This window comes from Nannobrachium achirus (assembly GCF_963921795.1).
Source record: "Nannobrachium achirus genome assembly, chromosome: 4".
Lineage (NCBI taxonomy): Eukaryota > Metazoa > Chordata > Actinopteri > Myctophiformes > Myctophidae > Nannobrachium > Nannobrachium achirus.
In genome coordinates, this window is record NC_137813.1 from 34,423,467 (window position 1) to 34,440,818 (window position 17,352).

At 41.1% G+C, this 17,352-nt stretch overlaps 2 protein-coding genes across 2 annotated transcripts; one reads left to right on the plus strand and one right to left on the minus strand.

Annotated features, from left to right (window-relative positions):
- Window positions 1–2,090: 2,090 nt before the first annotated feature.
- Window positions 2,091–3,852, plus strand: ndufa6 (NADH:ubiquinone oxidoreductase subunit A6). The gene is made up of 3 exons (XM_080723977.1): window positions 2,091–2,234; window positions 3,152–3,267; window positions 3,635–3,852. The coding sequence occupies exons 1-3, from the start codon at window positions 2,096–2,098 to the stop codon at window positions 3,764–3,766; spliced, it is 387 nt and encodes a 128-aa protein (XP_080580103.1). The 5' UTR covers window positions 2,091–2,095; the 3' UTR covers window positions 3,767–3,852.
- A 2,879-nt stretch (window positions 3,853–6,731) lies between these two features.
- fam234b (family with sequence similarity 234 member B) lies at window positions 6,732–16,961 on the minus strand. Its single transcript, XM_080724277.1, has 13 exons — window positions 16,868–16,961; window positions 14,969–15,505; window positions 14,471–14,587; window positions 13,881–14,132; window positions 12,518–12,633; window positions 12,083–12,233; window positions 11,658–11,799; window positions 10,999–11,193; window positions 10,446–10,524; window positions 9,086–9,253; window positions 8,857–8,977; window positions 8,059–8,285; window positions 6,732–7,455 (listed from the first exon to the last, which is right to left on the minus strand). The coding sequence occupies exons 1-13, from the start codon at window positions 16,902–16,904 to the stop codon at window positions 7,453–7,455; spliced, it is 2,145 nt and encodes a 714-aa protein (XP_080580403.1). The 5' UTR covers window positions 16,905–16,961; the 3' UTR covers window positions 6,732–7,452.
- Window positions 16,962–17,352: the final 391 nt, after the last annotated feature.

The window sequence follows — 17,352 nt, forward strand, 5'->3', positions numbered from 1 at the left end:
GGAGCGGGAGGCGGATTAGAAAGGTTCATAGTATCCAATAGAATCATGGCAATAATGTCACGTGCACGCTGCTCTGTCCCAGGTGGGCTTTGAATTCCTCTTCAAACCTTTATTGAACACAGAAACCAACATTCCCAAAAAATAAAACGTTTTTTTAATAATGAAAAGTAACTTTTAATAATAAATAACTGTATTGCATTCATTCTTATTGCCGAAAATGACTCTTCAAACCATTATTCAACACTAGAAAATAATATTACAAAAAAAGAAAACGTTTCCTAATGAAAAATAACTTTTAATAATAAATATTAGCGGCGAGGGATCCCCCCTGAGGACCGGCGGTCCGCGAGAGACACCCCGGTGTCGGCGGTGGAGGGTTGACGTGAGTCGGCCACCCTGCGGGAGTGCGGGGGTCTCACGCCGCTGACCACGGGGTGACCGCAGCGGAGGTCCGTGAGTAGTGGTCTCCCGGTGGTAGCCGTGAGTCAGCCGCAGCGGAGCCGCAGTGGAGGTCCGTGAGATGTGCGGGGGTCTCGCTGCTGATCCCCGCACGGTAGCCGTGAGTCAGCCGCAGCGGAGCCGCAGTGGAGGTCCGTGAGATGTGCGGGGGTCTCGCTGCTGATCCCCGCACGGTAGCCGTGAGTCAGCCGCAGCGGAGCCGCAGCGGAGGTCCGTGAGAGGTGCGGGGGTCTTGCTGCTGACAGCTGACCCCCGCACCTCTCACGGACCTCCGCTGCGGCTGACTCACGGCTACCGTGCGGGGATCTGTCGACCCTCCACCGGGAGACTACTACTCACGGATCTCCGCTGCGGTCACCCCGTGGTCGGCGGCGAGAGAACCCCGCAGGGCGGCTGACACGGCTACCGTGCGGGGATCCGTCGACCCTCCACCGGGAGACCCGTCACCCGATGGTCACCTCGCCTCGCCGATGACCGTCACCTCGCCTCGCCGGTGACGGTCAACGGCTCAACGGCTCCGCCGGGGCTATAGCGGCGGGGGCCTCGCTGCTGACCACCGGGGTGTCTCTCACCGCTGATTTATTATTAAAAGAAACTTACTATATTATTAATATAGAAACTATTTACTGTATTATTATTATTACTATATTAAAATAAACTATTTACTATATTATTAATATAGTAAATAGTTTCTTTTAATAATATTCTTAAAGAAACCTGTTATTTTCCTGTGTTCAATAAGAATTAATAATCCATGTCGTTGTAGTATTCTAAAAACGACTGGGCACCGGTGGCTGTGTTGGGTGGCGAAAACAGCCGATCTACAAGCCCACAAAGCGTTGCGCTTGCTTGCGTTGTGAGCTTGTAGGTCTGCTGTTTTCAGCACCTCCAAGGCTCCATGATTCTATTGGATACTATGAACCTTTCTAATCTGCCTCCAGCTCCTCCAATGCCCGCCTCCTCCAATGCCTGCCTCCTACTGAGTACTGCAATCGGACTGTATTGGAAAAATTGGAGGAGCAGTGTCCAAAAATGTGTTTTGCAAGAATCGGCCTCATGGTGGCGCTAGAAGAGGGCCATGTGAGAAATGAGGGGTGGGTTCTCCGTGTTGCCTTGGCGGACGAATAGGTACTGGCCTCGGCTCTCCCGGACGCTCCTAGCCCGAGTTACGGCATTTTATGTGAGCTGCAGTGGAGGGGGTCCTCCACTGGGGGCGTCACCACTTTTGCATCCGTTCTGGAGCAGCAGGAGTGGGTGGTCCCCGGGAATTCCCCGTGAGCAGCCCCGTTGGGGTGGTAATTTGGTCATTTTTGCACATTTGGTCATTTTTTACACCTGGGGGTCCCCCAGGGACCTGGAGCTCCAAAATGTGGCATGGATGGGGTCAACGGTTGCAAAGATATGAGCAGGGTAAAAGTGTGACGTGTGAGGTGTGACAGACAGACTGACGGACGGACGGACGGACTCACAGCCGGTGGAGGTTTTGGTAGTAAATGCGACCTAACGGTCGCAACAATGCATTTCTTATTCAAAAACATCCTCGTCTGTAGGTGGCAGTAGCACGATCTCTGTACAATAATGAAGTGTCATAAATAAATATTGCACTTCCACTGAAGAAGAGTAAACGGCAACTGTCATGGCGTCCACCGCAGCGACCCGAACAGCAGCGGGTGCTGCTAAAGTGGTTAAACCTATATTTTCCCGGGACCTGGATGAAGCGAAACGCAGAGTTCGGGAACTGTACCGGGCCTGGTACCGTGAAGTGCCAAATTCAGGTATATTGGCAACTAGATTCGTGTTTAACATGCATATAAAGAGCCGCGTTAGCCGTCAAGGTCGTATCTGTCTGTTAGCCGAAAGTGTACCTCACTGGCAGTGGCTAATCAATATACATTGCTCTTTTTAAACATGGTAATATCCCACGCATTTAGTAAAAGATGCGGAACATAATGGAATTCGTGGAATAAACTGAAGTGTATCACTATTAACGCCAAGATGAGTGGGTCCTCCTCGGGGATTGTCAGCTGCAACATTTCTGGCTGGACAAACTCACTCTTACAATTGACAGCAATTAGCTGCATGCATGGATAGGAATGAACACACTTTAATTCAGCAAAAAGACAGTGTTCTGATGGTACTGAGGTTACTTGGTCGAGAATGAAAATAATGAACAAAGTAATGGACACAATAATCTCCAAGAGAGCATCCATATGTTGCTTGATAACAGTCAGGTGAACTAATTTCGTAGGTATTGGTCTTGGTGTCTTACAATCAAATCAGACACTTAACATGTTAAATTCTATTGCCTGGTGTGGGTTCATACTGTACATTCACACAATGCTTTCCATATGCAAGCTTAATATATATACATTATTAATATAAATAAATAATCCACTTTTTTGTTTGTGCATATGCCCATGCATGTCTGCACAAACAGCCTATTTCCCTTTGTTGTATTATGGTTGTTACCGCAGAATCTATTGGTTGTTGGTCTACTGGTTGTGCACTTTTGTTTGATTTATTTGCTGTGGTATGGTACAACCCTGTCTGAGCAGTACAGAATTTGTGCTGAAATGGTGGATGCCATCTAGATATAAATTTCAAGCATTCATATTATTTTGTTATTGTGAAGAAGTCTAGTTTGTTTATGGATAAGGCACATTATAATACATCATCATCTGTCCATCCATAGTGGCATTGTTCCAGTTGGATATATCTGCACGTCAGGGAAGAGACAAAGTAAGAGAGATGTTTGACAAAAACAAGCACGTCACCGACCCACGTGTGATTGACCTGCTCGTCATCAAGGTAAACCTCTCAACTTGGCTCTTGCCTCATCTATCCTGTTCAGTGAGACGTGAAGACTAAGCTACTTTTGTCATTCATCATGATACTCGCATTAATATATACACTTAATGCACTTTTACAACAAATGTTTTAGCAAGACTTTCTTGAACATATTTTCTGGTTAGTTAGAATTGGACTAGTTTGACTTCACTGGTTTGCTGGGCCTAATGAATAGAATATTTATTAATTGGCCTAATACTACATGGTGTTATTAATGTATATACTGTGCTGTTATTTATTAAGTGTAGTAATGGTTCTGTTATTTGCTGTTAAGTGTTTTAAGGATTCTGTTTTTTTTTTTTTTGTGTGTGTTCTTATATTCTACCAGGGCAAGATGGAACTCCAGGAGACCATCAACGTTTGGAAGCAGAAGACTCACGTTATGCGGTATTTCCACGAGTCCGAGACACCTCGCCCTACAGACTTCCTATCCAAATTCTATCATGGTCACGACCCTTGAACTCTTGATACATTATATTCTGCGACCTCTGGCTCTTCCCTGCTTGTGTTCCTCTTTATAAAACTGTAAATACATACACATTACACACAAATGTCTAAATCTGTGCCTCATGATCTTTCTTTGAATGTATTTATTTTATTATTAGGGCTAATCTAGATCCCTTGAAGAAAGAATGGTCTGGTGTTTTGTGTACTTGCTGACAGGGGAAGTGACATGGTCCAGAGGCATATGCTGGATTTAAGTACGGGAGGTTGTGGTTATGTGGTATACACTGAACAGCAGACTGAACATTCCAATTAAGTCAAACTAAATGGTCTGTGGGTCCCAAGTCTTTACTTTTCCTTACACCTCTAATGATCTTATGCAAAGTAGTGATTAATAAATAGTTGTCTTGGGTTGATATCTTAGTCACATGGACCTTGACAGATTTGTAAAGATACTCTTTGTATCTTGGGGAAATCCATGCATTGGTTGTGGATAATTAACATTTTTAAATTACTTAGATCTTAAGATATGTTTCACCATACGGTGTATAAGCAATTTGTAAGCGTGTGTGTGTATATATGGACACAGTCAGTATACTTTATGTATCTTAATGCCATGTAGTGAAGTAGGTAAATGTCAATGTGTCATTGAAAGTTAGTTGTGTATACAAAGAACATGGAACGTGTACATCAACCAACAGACCTGTGATCCTGTTCCATTACAACCTTTGCACATGAGTCCTACCATATTCTTGAATACAAAAGATGTCATGAACCTATCAACTTGATACCAAAGTGCTGGATTTTACAATTTCCCTTTTTATTAAGACTTAACCAGTGCATGCAAACAAAGAATGCGATCACCAGAGTGGGACACCCTTATCTAGTGAGATCAACAACAGCTTTATATCCGAGGCAGACAGAGGAAAAGGCAGCAGAGAGAACTCCAGGAAGGCTCATTATCCTTGCTTTGTCTATACGGAAGCTCACAGCTCTATCCCAGAGTGGAGGTGGTGGTTTGCTTTACATAAAGCAAGATGATCTGGGGAGGAAGAAAATATTGCAGGGTGGTGAAGTACAGTCATCACGGAGCAAGCTGTAACACAAAATATCTCCAGAAATATAGAAAACAGAAAACTAGACAACTTGTCTATAGACTATAAGTAAAAATATATTAGAACTGTGTGTTTTTCTCAGTCACTACTAAAACTTTAGACACAATCCATGCCAGTCATAGCAAGATTACCAGAAAGCACACAGACTCTTCAATCATCATCGTCGTCATCCTCGGGGACGAATATGTCATGCTCCTCCAGCAGTGCAGCAAAGCTCTTGCTGATCTGGGTCCCCACGTACAGGAACGGAACCACTACCATAGTGATCCGTAGGAGGCCGAAGGCGGTCTGCTCTCCAGAGTCAAACATCACATCACAGAAACAACTTTTAGTTCATCTAAACTAAAAAAGGCTACCTTTAGTTATGTTATGTGAGAAAATGTAAGGGGCTGTGGTAAGATTATAAAACTAAATTTTTAATGGGGTAATTTCCCTTTTTTTATTTGATAGGATATTGTTTAAATTATTCAGACCTTTTTCACAGCAGCTATACTGAACAGCATAGTAGGGTAATAATCCCATACCTTACCAGGGATACTAATTATGTTTGTTCACTAGAAATGGAACTAAACCTTAATTAGTATATCAAGGATCAGAACAACAGTATCAGTCCTATACGTATTTCCACTGTGGTCCCCTTACACATAATCAGACAGACAATTAAACCGAATACAAAATGATCTTGGTTTTATTTGGTACCAAGTTACCAACAACACCTGTTGTGTACAGGATGTAATGAGAGAGGGTATTATTATTAATAATAGTATTTATGTAAATAGATGCTGTGTGTGTGTCTATCATCTCCTTTAATATCCAATGATTGGATATTGAAGGAGATGATTCCAATCACATCACAATGCCTACCTTGAACCATACATGTCATAACTCCTCCCCTTATCCATAATCCCCGTGTCCACACAGATTTCGCCATACGATCCGGTGCTGCATGTCGATATCCGATCTTCAAGCTCACAACGCGTCAGGGATGCTACTCAATGTGAGCTTATAGATCGGCTATTTTCGGTGCACGACACGGTCGTACGACAGATCATAACCAGTCTGATTACCCAAACACACATTACTCGTAGACTTGTTTACTATTCAATTTAGCACTCACCTTCTTGGGCTTTGGCCGAATGGCGCCAGATTCCTTATATACGGCTGTCCGCCACGGTGTCAGCGCCGTTCTCGACCAGCTTGAAGTGGAAAACTGTCGAAACACCGACAGCCCGGCCAAACGACCGTAGGCTGACGCCATCTTTACAGGTTGACGCAGCAGCAGCAATGCAGAAAACTGAGATTTACTTTGGATCACTTCTCTTCTCTTGTGAGGAGTGCCGCCCAGCCCGCCCTAAAGAATGTGCTACCGATAGTTTACTTTACACCTTGCACAACATTTATGATTTACTGTTATAATAGACACTGACAGTGCATTATTGTGTGTGTGTGTGTGTGTGTGTGTGTGAGAGAGAGAGAGAGAGGTGCACAGACACACAGGTGTAGGCTATTATATAATTAAGAGAGAGACAGAAATGAAAATATATATATATATTAAAAAAAGAAAGAAATGAAGAGGTCACAAGCGGTAACAATTTCCATTCTTTCATTTTCCACAAATATTTACAGTTAACAGTGCAGTCGCAAATAATTTACATTTCAATTTCACAACCACATCAGCAATCAAGTGTTAAAGGAGTAGTTCACCCTCAAAATTACTTTTTTCAATTGATTACTCATCCCATGGAGACTTGAGTTCAATTATATATATATATATATATATATATATATATATATATATATATATATATATATATATATATATATATATATATTATAATATACTTAGGAATAGGAATGCGACAAAAAATAAAAATATTATTGAACTCAAGTCTCCATTGCATGAGTAATCAATAGAAGAAAGTCATTTTGGGGATTTATATTATCAACAAAATATTTCCAAGCATTAAAGCAAACCAATAAATATTGTACAGCCATAAAATATGTACAGATTTGCTATACATAACTGGTATTGAGCAAAAAAATATATATAAATAATAATAAAAAAAACGCACTATTAGTGGTTTGAAAAGTGCAAGTGACCTGCATCTATAGTAGTGAACTGGTCTTGTAGATTTCTCTCACTCTTAAATATTGTGGGATATGGAAACACAATATCTACACTTTCTCTTGTTGGCCTCATGGTTTGCCTTTATAATAATATACCCTTTCTTATATGTATTGTACCTTAACTTAGTGTGTAACAATCAAACTCAAAACAAGTATAAAAATTCAAGTAAATATTTAAAAACTCTTATTCCATAACTAAATAACTTAAACACATTCACTGCATGTATGTGTATATATGTATCATATCTTTAAAAAGTAGAACCAAATACTCCAGCAACAAAGAATTCACATAAAATAATCAAGTTATATAGATGACCAGAAATTCATACTTTGTGAAAATATGTAAACAGCTTGTCATTAGTTTCCAGTGTCCTCGCGTGGGTTCCTTGTGATGAGTACCATTCACCACACCTCTAGGATTGGGTGTTGTTATACAGGATAGGGTAGAGTTGGTTGCTCCTCACTAAACAAAGTAAAAAATAAATACAAAATCAAATGTAGTAGCCAGGTAATAAACAGATTACAGCACTTATAATAACTATATGGGCAGAAGGTAAATCCAGCAAACTAAGGTGGATTTAGATGGATTTTATTTAAAATCCTCATTTTACTACTTATTATATTGATGGGGTCTATTTGCAGAATTGCCCATCGTCCAGTTTTAGTGCAGGTATTATAGGAATTAACTTCAAACAAATTGCAACAGAAACACGTTTTCTTTTTTTTTTTCATAAATAAGTTAGTAACAACATATCAAAAGTCCTAAGAAATCCCAGTGGTGGAACATAAAGCTGCTGAATGTTTGGGTCCCATTAACTTTACTAAAGGCTACAGAAAAAAATACAAAAAATAAATCTGCTTTAAGTAGCACGTGAGGGGTCAAAATAGGGTTTTTTCATGATTCTGAATCAATTGCAAGCATGTGTTTTGCACGAAAAACATTCCTTGGGATAAAAACGGCTCCCACAAAATTGTGAAAGGTGATGATTCATCACTAAACCATAGATTTACAGCAAAAATATAACGGCAAAAACCATGAATATATTCCATGCTGATGAGAAATCACCTGCTGTTTGAAGGAGAGCTGCCTGAAGAACTTGTTCACTTCAAACAGCCCAGGTTTGATGGCTCCACTGGCCTTGCTGCTGTCACCCAGTCTCACCACTTGTCCTTTTGCAATGGCAGCCCTCAGGCTCATGCTCTTGATTATCTGAGCGGATGGTTCAGAGTCAACTGTTGACCTCGATAGCACAGAGATGTAGGAGGCATCCTTCTGCTGCTCCTGGTAGCTCACTGTGCGGGAGGACATAATATATGACCAGATGAGAGATAGAACAGCAGAGTAAATGGTGACTTCTGGCATCACAGTATTCTATATCAGGGGTTCAGGGTGCCACGACGGCAGTCCAGGGGTGCCGCGAGATAACTTGATAATATTTGGAATTTATTTGGACACTTGAAAAAATATTTAGTATCATTTTAGACTTGAAGTACAAAGTTATTTTCAGTCAGTTTTAACCAAAATGGCTATTATCTCAACGCTTTCCTCGCAACATAATCACTAAAATATCGTCACTGTCGGGCAGAAACCTCGTATCTCCAAGTTTCAAATGTGTACGTCTTTTGGTAAGGCAAAGCCCTGTTTCATCATACAAGACTTGAGGCGTTGTGTGCTTGTAGATCGGCTGTTTTCACTAGTTTTGTACATTTTATAGATGATAAAGGTGCTGGGAGTGAAAATTATAATGTAGGGGTGCCTCGGATTAAAAAAAGAATATTTATGGGGTGCCCTGAGACAAAAAGGTTTGGGAACCCCTGTTCTATACATTACTGTCGCTAGTCATCACACTATGGTGACTTTTACCTGCAGCAGTGACAGCAGTGTCTAAGGTGCTGTTGAGTTGCAGAAGGATTGTCGGATACAATGGATGCAGCAGGAACAGGTTTCTGATGTGGGACTCTTCAGCAGCCACACCTGGTGCCAACTGTTGTCAACATAGAGTTTAATGGGTTTATTTAGACATACATTTTGTATCAATGTCTACACTTCCATGGACATGAATTATAAGGATTTTTCATCAAAGAATACCTACAGTTGTCTTAGTCATATTCTTCTGTGCTCTGATGGGCTCACCGGCCCAGAATAGGAAAACTGATAGGCCACTAGTGGTGGCGATTGAGGAAGCCTCCAATACAAGATGAGGACACACAAACTCTGCTGCCCAGAGGACATTTCCACTAGCCCCATCAATCACCTGCACCTGGAGAAAGGAGAGACAAACAGGTAACAGAGCTGTCATTCTTTACATTTATTTAATTCTCCCACATAAGCTGTGCAGGCAGCCCTCACACCTACATCGCACAGCTGATGAACCAATATGCCCATATATGGATATGTCTGTATCTGTCAGTCCTTGTCCCTTTTATGCCCATATATGGAGATTGCCGATGTCATCGGTATATGGTAGGGGTGTAACAATAGGGTAACCGAATCGAAAATCTATTTTAATTTACAACAACAAATAATCGGTATCGAATCGTTTTGCAATGCAAATAATCGATTGTATAAGTACTTGTGCCTTGTATTTAGCAATTTTAAGAAGACATTTTTTAAAGAGGGGTCTAATTACTTTTCCATTCCATAAAGCTACTCTTGGTCTATCGATAAATGTGTGTAATTTCTGTATTCATGTCAAGGTGTGGGTTTGTCTGTATGTGTTGTATAATGTCCATGTATTTGCTAAAGAATTACAGTGTTTAGTTATTTATATCCATAATAATAAATGTTTCCTTTAAAAAACATACACTATTGACACGTTTCACACAGATTACATTTCTTTGCTAAATAGTTACTATATCGATTTTAAATAATTGAATCGAATCGTATCATATCGCCATGAATGAACCAATATCGTCCATGTATCGTATCGTCATGTGTATTGCTATTAAATGTATCTTTATACCCCTAGTATATGGCCATATATGGGCAATGCATGCACCATTTTGTGCCCATATATGGAGCTGACTGATTTATTTGCGGCTGACGCACTCCATATTTGGGGTGTAGCTGCATTGGCAACTCCTTATAGGTTATGGATCATAATAGTGATGCCCACCCGCCTGCCAGTCCTCCCTCCATTTTTTCTCCCCCAATTTTAATATAAGAAAGAATTACACCCAGTGTGAAGTGAGCGGTGCTATTTATGAGTTAATTTCATTAAGTGTCCTGCAACGCTTGGCCAATGTGGGATGGGGCGGCACATACTGTACATACAGATACCAATGACAGTCCGGACAGACACAGGACAGGAAAGCCAGATGTAGGAGCGGTTAGCACCGCTCAAAAACAGTGCCAAAGAATCTTATACAAATTATATAGAAATACGTTAGAAATGTATACTGGAGGGTGTGCAATAACGGTGTAAATGTATATGCATGAATAAAATGTTTTACCTTTCGGGTTCCATTTTCAGAATGCTGAACAATGAGATCTGGTATCCTGTCATCATTGAAGTGGCCTGGGGTAGGCTGACTATGATGGAACAAGATGACAAGGCATACTTCAAGTCTGAGGTCTTCATTTTCTCATTTATTAAAAGTAATTTAACTCTCTACCAGTCAACCTAATAAACAACATGTGCCCCTTTGTCTTCACTTTAATTTGAGTGCCCACCGTCTAAAAAAGGTGTCGATAGCAATCACATCAACACTTTGAAAATAATGCTGTTACAACCACAGACTTGTGACAAAGTATTAATTAAGTCTAGCCAACTTCTATGTGTTTTTCTGTTAACGGTAATGGAGCTCAATTACCGGTATTGGCAGGGGAGGGGAAAATATGAGAACCAATCAAAATATTATCTCAGAGGTTAAGCAAATATAGAAACATTAATGGAGCCTGGCTAGACCTAGAGGTACAGCCACTGACACTGTACTACGCAGTCAGTATTAACCAGCAGAATAGTAGTACTAGAAGAGGAAACTAGTGACTATCACCATACTGTACCTGTGAATGGGAGCTAAGATATTGGTCCACTGTTTATGTGCGTCCCTCTCTCTCAAAACCGACAGTTTATTGGAACCATAGACCAGTGCCCAGTCACTCCTGGTGGAGTTGAGTTTGGCAACAGTGTCCAGACTGTTGTGGTTGTTGCAGGAACCAGACACAAGAGGGAGTAGGAAGTCCACAGCATCTTTTTCACTAGAGAGACAATAAAAGGTGGAGCTGAATAAATCTAGACTTTAACTGGCTAATAGTGCAAACAAAAGCAGCTGTGACTGACACCTCATTAAGTGTGGATGCCAGAGACATGTAACACTCACACAACCCAAACTGTGTTTCCACAGTCTGTGTTTTAAAACATCCATAAATTAGTTTAATTGTCAAAATGATTAACCATTGAAGACAAATTTAAAACATTACTTAAATACTTAAATATCCACATTTAACCATGTTCAACAAGTTGAATACATTTTATTTTACCTCAGTGGAAGAGAAGAAAAAAAGCCTCCACCATGCATATTTAAAAGGTTCACTTCTACTATTACATTCGGCATGCATTTCTCCATTACACAGATCGAGCAGATTAAAGGTTTCACCATTTAACAGACAGAGAGGGTATTGTGATGTGTAACCAAATAAGGTTACCAGCCGCTTAAGACTACCTGTAGATGTGTATGAGGGAGGAAGAGTTGGTTTTCTTGAGTTTCTCCCAGGTAGCGTCCTTATGTCTGAGTGCCTGCATGAGGGGCATTTTGCCAGTGGCACGCATGTAGATATCACACAGGGAGACAGCCTCTACAGTGCCTGAGAAGGGAATTAAACAAATGTTATTCTAAGATTAGGGGGAGCAGTTGTCAGAGTGCAAAGTAAAAAATAAGCAATTGTTTCCTATTCAAATAAACATAGCTTTCATCCATAGATATTTATGTGATATGTTTCATTTCATTCAATCTAGAGTTTCAGTTGAATCTATAGCAATATAACATTTACATTGAGAACATAGTGTAGAACCAATAATTCAGATGTGTTTGCTTTTCATTATGAAAACTGACTATGGATTCATCATAGATTGATGCTTTTAGAGTACCTAGTCCTAACAGGATGTAGTATGCCCCTGGCTGTGTTTCATGAAGCAGAGGACCAATCAGCCTCCCCTGTGTAGTGAGGTTGAAGGGCACTGGACGTCCAAGCTTTGCCCCTGTCAGCCCAGAGAGCAAGATCAGTGCAAGGTCAGACGTCTAGAAATTTATGAGAGAGAGAGCAAGAGAGAAAGAAAGAGAGAGAGAGAGAGAGAGAGAGAGAGAGAGAGAGAGAGAGAGAGAGAGATATTAAGACTGAATCTGAGACCCTGACAATAAGGCTGTTTGAATCAAGCAAGTTACTATTATTGATCAAACAAATGAATAGAAGGACCGAAAAGTCTAAATCTGTGAGTTATTTTCTCCAGACTAATTTCCCAGATTAATTTCAGAAGGTCATCTCCAGAGAGGAGATAAGTCGACAAGAGATTAGGCAACAATACCCCATCTGCTGGTAGTGTAGCAATCAGCAGGTCTGGGACTGTGTCTCCTTGAAGGTCTGGAAGTAATACGGCCTGGGACTCAATGTTCTCTATGTGAACTGGCCACAACGTCTTCCCTGGGAGAGACAAAACAAAGGCATCAGTTATTCAATATTTTGGCCTCTTTCTGTGTTTGGGGTGGTAACCTACCGTATAGCGGTCGGTGGATGCACGCACATCCACAAAACTGCGACGGGGGCTGGACCAAAAGATTTAAGACTGGAGAGAAGAATACTGTAGGTATGCACACTGTCTTAATGCTCCCAAAATAATTGTATCAGCATGGTAACCTGCCTGACAGCAAATATATTTCAAGCCTGGTTTACTGGACACAAATTGAATGTTGAAATTACCTTCTACATTCCATCCTGGCACAATTCCACCACCACCACCACCACCAAACATAACTAACTAATCAGACAAGCGAAAATAATTGGTTCACCCCAAACTCCCCCATCTCATCTCAACTGTACACCCTAATCAGAAAAGCCACTCTCACCCCTCTCATCCCCTCCACGAGTTCTTCCAGTTACTGCCATCAGATCGACACTACTAAGTCCCACTGGCCCATAAATCATCTAAGGAAATCCTTTATTTCCTCTGCTATCATCACTCAAATTACAATAGGCATTCAAATAGGCACTGTATTCTGACCTGTTCAACAACGTTAAAATTGTATGGTTTTAAAATGTGTTTTAAACGTGCATTTAAATGCATGTTCAAAGGAGGGTTTCTGTGACAAAGTTATCTTGAATCTTGTTTAAAATAATGTACTCCCTTGCTTGTGGAAGATATGGCCTGTGAGAACTGCTTTTCAAGGTTTCAGTGTATTTTTGCAAATGCACATTTCCTGTGGATAATACAATTATTGAGTGTAGAAGGTGCTTGACTAAATGTGGAACAGGTCTACACTGTTGCAACATTAATGTGCCTCATTTGCATCTTCACTAGCAATGATATAACAGCATGTAAGCTAGCCACCTAATAACCTAATTAACTATTTAAGAAATGAAAAAGAGCCCGTTCAAAGAACACAATGTAGTTATATTTAGTTGCAAGCTCTTGTTAATACTTTTCATTGGTTAAATATTTATAAAGACCCACATACAGACAAAAGCACTTTCATGTATACTTTCAAAAGCTTTTAACGTGAGCAATAACCAATGTTGTGACCTTGAAGATTGGCTATTTTCACTTCTTTTGCAACACTGTTGTACAACAAAGTAGGGCATTGGAAATACAAGATTTATGCCTGACACCAACGATATGTGAACACTATTGCAACATTAGTGTATTTTGTGCCTAGAATGGAGAGCCTCCTAACCTGTGGTTCCGTTGACAGCAGTTATGACTGATTTTCCTATGAGGAGACACACAGGCCCACTAGCCCTCTCCCTCTGGCCTGTAAGCAGAGGAGCTGTCTCTGGGTATGCTCTGAGGGCAGCTCCACCAGCCGGCAGTGGGACAGGGTGACCCTCATATTGTAGACCACACTGGATGTAACTGACAGTCTCCCGCATGACTACCCTCCACAGCACCTGGCCACTGACAGCAGACAATGCCACTGCACTGTAAACTGCCAAAAGGAAAGAGAAAGAGAGAATTTTCAAAAGGAGCCTAAAGCTTCAGCAAAGACCAAAGACACAAAGGACACCAAAGAGTCTCCTTTGGGTCTCCTACTAGATACATGAGGGTCTTTATTATTATTATCAGATTATTGGCTTATGAATGCGACAAAAGCAAAAGAATATCCATGCATTCTATGTTTAATTACGTGAGTAATTGAAAGGAAATAAGATTCTTTTTTGGGTGAACCTGAAATCTGAAAAAAGCGTGTCAAAGGCTGAATAAATGTGAATTAATGACTAATAGGAATTAAATGAACCATACTGCTATCTCAAGGAATTGAATTACCTTTGTTGTTTCCCATGGAGGGCTGGGTGTCATTGGTTCGTTCTGTAACACCCAGCAGCACATCTTCCACTGAATCTCCATCAACATCCCACAAAGCCAATGCTGGTGGAGTGACACCTAAGTGGAGAGTGAAAATGTACAGTAAAACCAGGAAATGGGCCTAGAGATTGTAGAATAGGGCTAGGGCTTCTTCTGTAGTAATTGTATGTGTAATTATATGTAATCATAGCTATCTTAAGAGTGTCTAGCCACAGAGACTCAACTTTAAGTCTATTTAAGTCAGCACCATCAGCAACGCCCCTTTCAGTTCTTCTGCACACAACAACAATGAATGAACTGTTGTGTAAACTGGTTTGCACACAGTGCCACCCAAACATCTGCCATTGCTCTTTTCTATTAGGTTTCATTTTATTTTTTTCCCAAGTGGAGCCAAGGGCCTACTGTACCATAGGAATGCTTGACTTAAAGACTGCCTTACAGATTGGAACAGTCTCTCACCTCCTGCATCTCCCAATTCTTTCTCCCACTGCGGCCGTTTATCCAGCTCCCCCTTTTGGCAAGGAATCAAAAAAGCACACAGCAGCACCAGCAGCATGGCACAGACCAGAGGCACCAGGAAGAACGCGGCTCTGATGGCACCCCTTGCCCTTGCCCTCTTGCCATCTGAATCAGCTCCGACGGTGCCCACCCCAGTGGCCCCCGTTGCACTGGGACCCCGTCCATCCTCTCCTCCTCTGTCCCTTCCGGTGTCCCTCTGACTCCAGTACTGTGTGCCTTTCATATCATCTCTGTCTTGCCTGGATTTGCTGGGCAGATGCTCTCTCCATTCATCCTCTTCTTCCTCCGCCTCATCTTCTCCCCCCACGAGTCTCCCGGACCTGCTACCTCGCAGGTCTGAAGAACCGGTGCCGAGGCAGTTTCCCCTACCAAGACCATTGCGAGGGTAGTTGAGCACCAGGTCATCTTCCTCACTGTCATCTTCACTGTCAGCCTGAGTAAGAGGATCATACTCACCCAGCTCTGATCCTTTTTTACCTGTAGAGACCCAGAGATGGCGAGTAAGTAACATTTGGATACAGTGATTTCAGTTGTCCATGAGCAATAGGGTTGTCAAAACTATATATTTCTGATGATTGTGTTCTCTTTACTGTATTACTATTAAACTACTACTTTTAGTTTCCTACCTTAAAAGCCATTTATTTCATGAATTTTGTAATACTGTTATAATGATTTAGAAGGGGGATGCCTCCAACTTTGCTTAACTAAAATCATTTTCTATAGCTATACCACACTGCTAATGGGCCCACTTTCCATTACTGACAATAATCTATTGTCGAGACATAGATCAAGTTGAGGATAATCATCTTTTCACCGCTTAAATGCTGGATTCCTAAATATTAATTGTGGGTTGTTTAATGCAGAAAGGTAAGTTAAGAGAAATGTACAAACAAGACACACAGATTGCATGCTGTGATATAGAGACACACATGGGGAAAAGTACAGGGCCATTACAAAATCACAGGGGTGTTACAAAATCACAGGGGTGTTCCAAGGCCACAGTGATGCACAGGTCTAATGCTGGACATGATCTATAGGCCTATAAACTTATAATTATATGAATAGTGTAAGTTAATCAACAGTATTGACCATGCTGAAGTATGAAATGGACTAAATGATATGTGTACAATATCTGTGATGAAATAAGATATGTATTATTTGTTTTTGTTTGTTTTTTTGGGGTGAAGGATCATTTGAAATGACAAACAACAAATGCAGAAGTAACTTGGTCACTCTGCAGACAGCAGTGATGGGGAAATTATTAATCCACCCAACACACACACACACACACACACACACACACAAAGGCGATTAGCCTCTGGCTTTCATTTCATACACAATCTACAGACTACAGTAGGGTATATCTATTTTCAGTAATGGCACTATGCAAATGACAAATCCGTGTATGTGTACACAGTACACACACGCGCGCGCGCACACACACACACACACACACACACACACACACACACACACACACACACACACACACACACACAATAAAACAGCGAATGCATGCAAACTGAGCTTAGATCCACTGTCTGAAGCGCAAAAACAATTACGCACAAAAACACTCTTTAAACGTCAACACCTTCTACAAATTATCCCAAATACATTGTGTCGCAATACATATAACGTATCGTGTCGCAGGTCATACTGTATTTGGCAAAACAAACTGAAAACGAATAGCCAACCTAGCTCAATGACCGCATCAAACCAGCCACCACGGCCGATAGCGACTTAATAGCGATTCTGTTAAAACCCACAACACATGCAGGTATAATCTATCTTAGTTATTAAAACAAAGAAACAATTGTAGCAAATTGTAGCGCATCTTACCAGGTAATTTTAGAGCACGGGACAGTGCAGCAGCCATGGCTGTTTATAACGGTTCAATGATAAAGAATCTGCAGGCAGGCAGCAGATGTGATGAGCTGCTGCAGGTACCTCCGTCAAGTCGGTTGTAATGAAATACAACAACTTCCGGTAGGTGGATATCAAAGTAAGACAAGTAAAAACAATAAGTAATAAAATGCTTTTTATTTTGAAAGTAAAATAGATCACTTTATGGTGCGAGGTGTGCTTAACACAGCGTGCTTAACATAGCTGCATGTGCAGTAAATTGGGTGGAGAAATGCATGATGGACCTTGCAGTTTTACTAACATGGTAATGGCATGCGTTTACACAAATGCTTATTGTGACATGTGATCAGTCTATGCATGTGATGCACTTACTGTACAATACCGATGCATCCAGCAAAGTATGTGCTTGATTTAAGATTTGCTTAGATAGGCCTTCTCAGTTTAGTAAGTATTTTTGTACA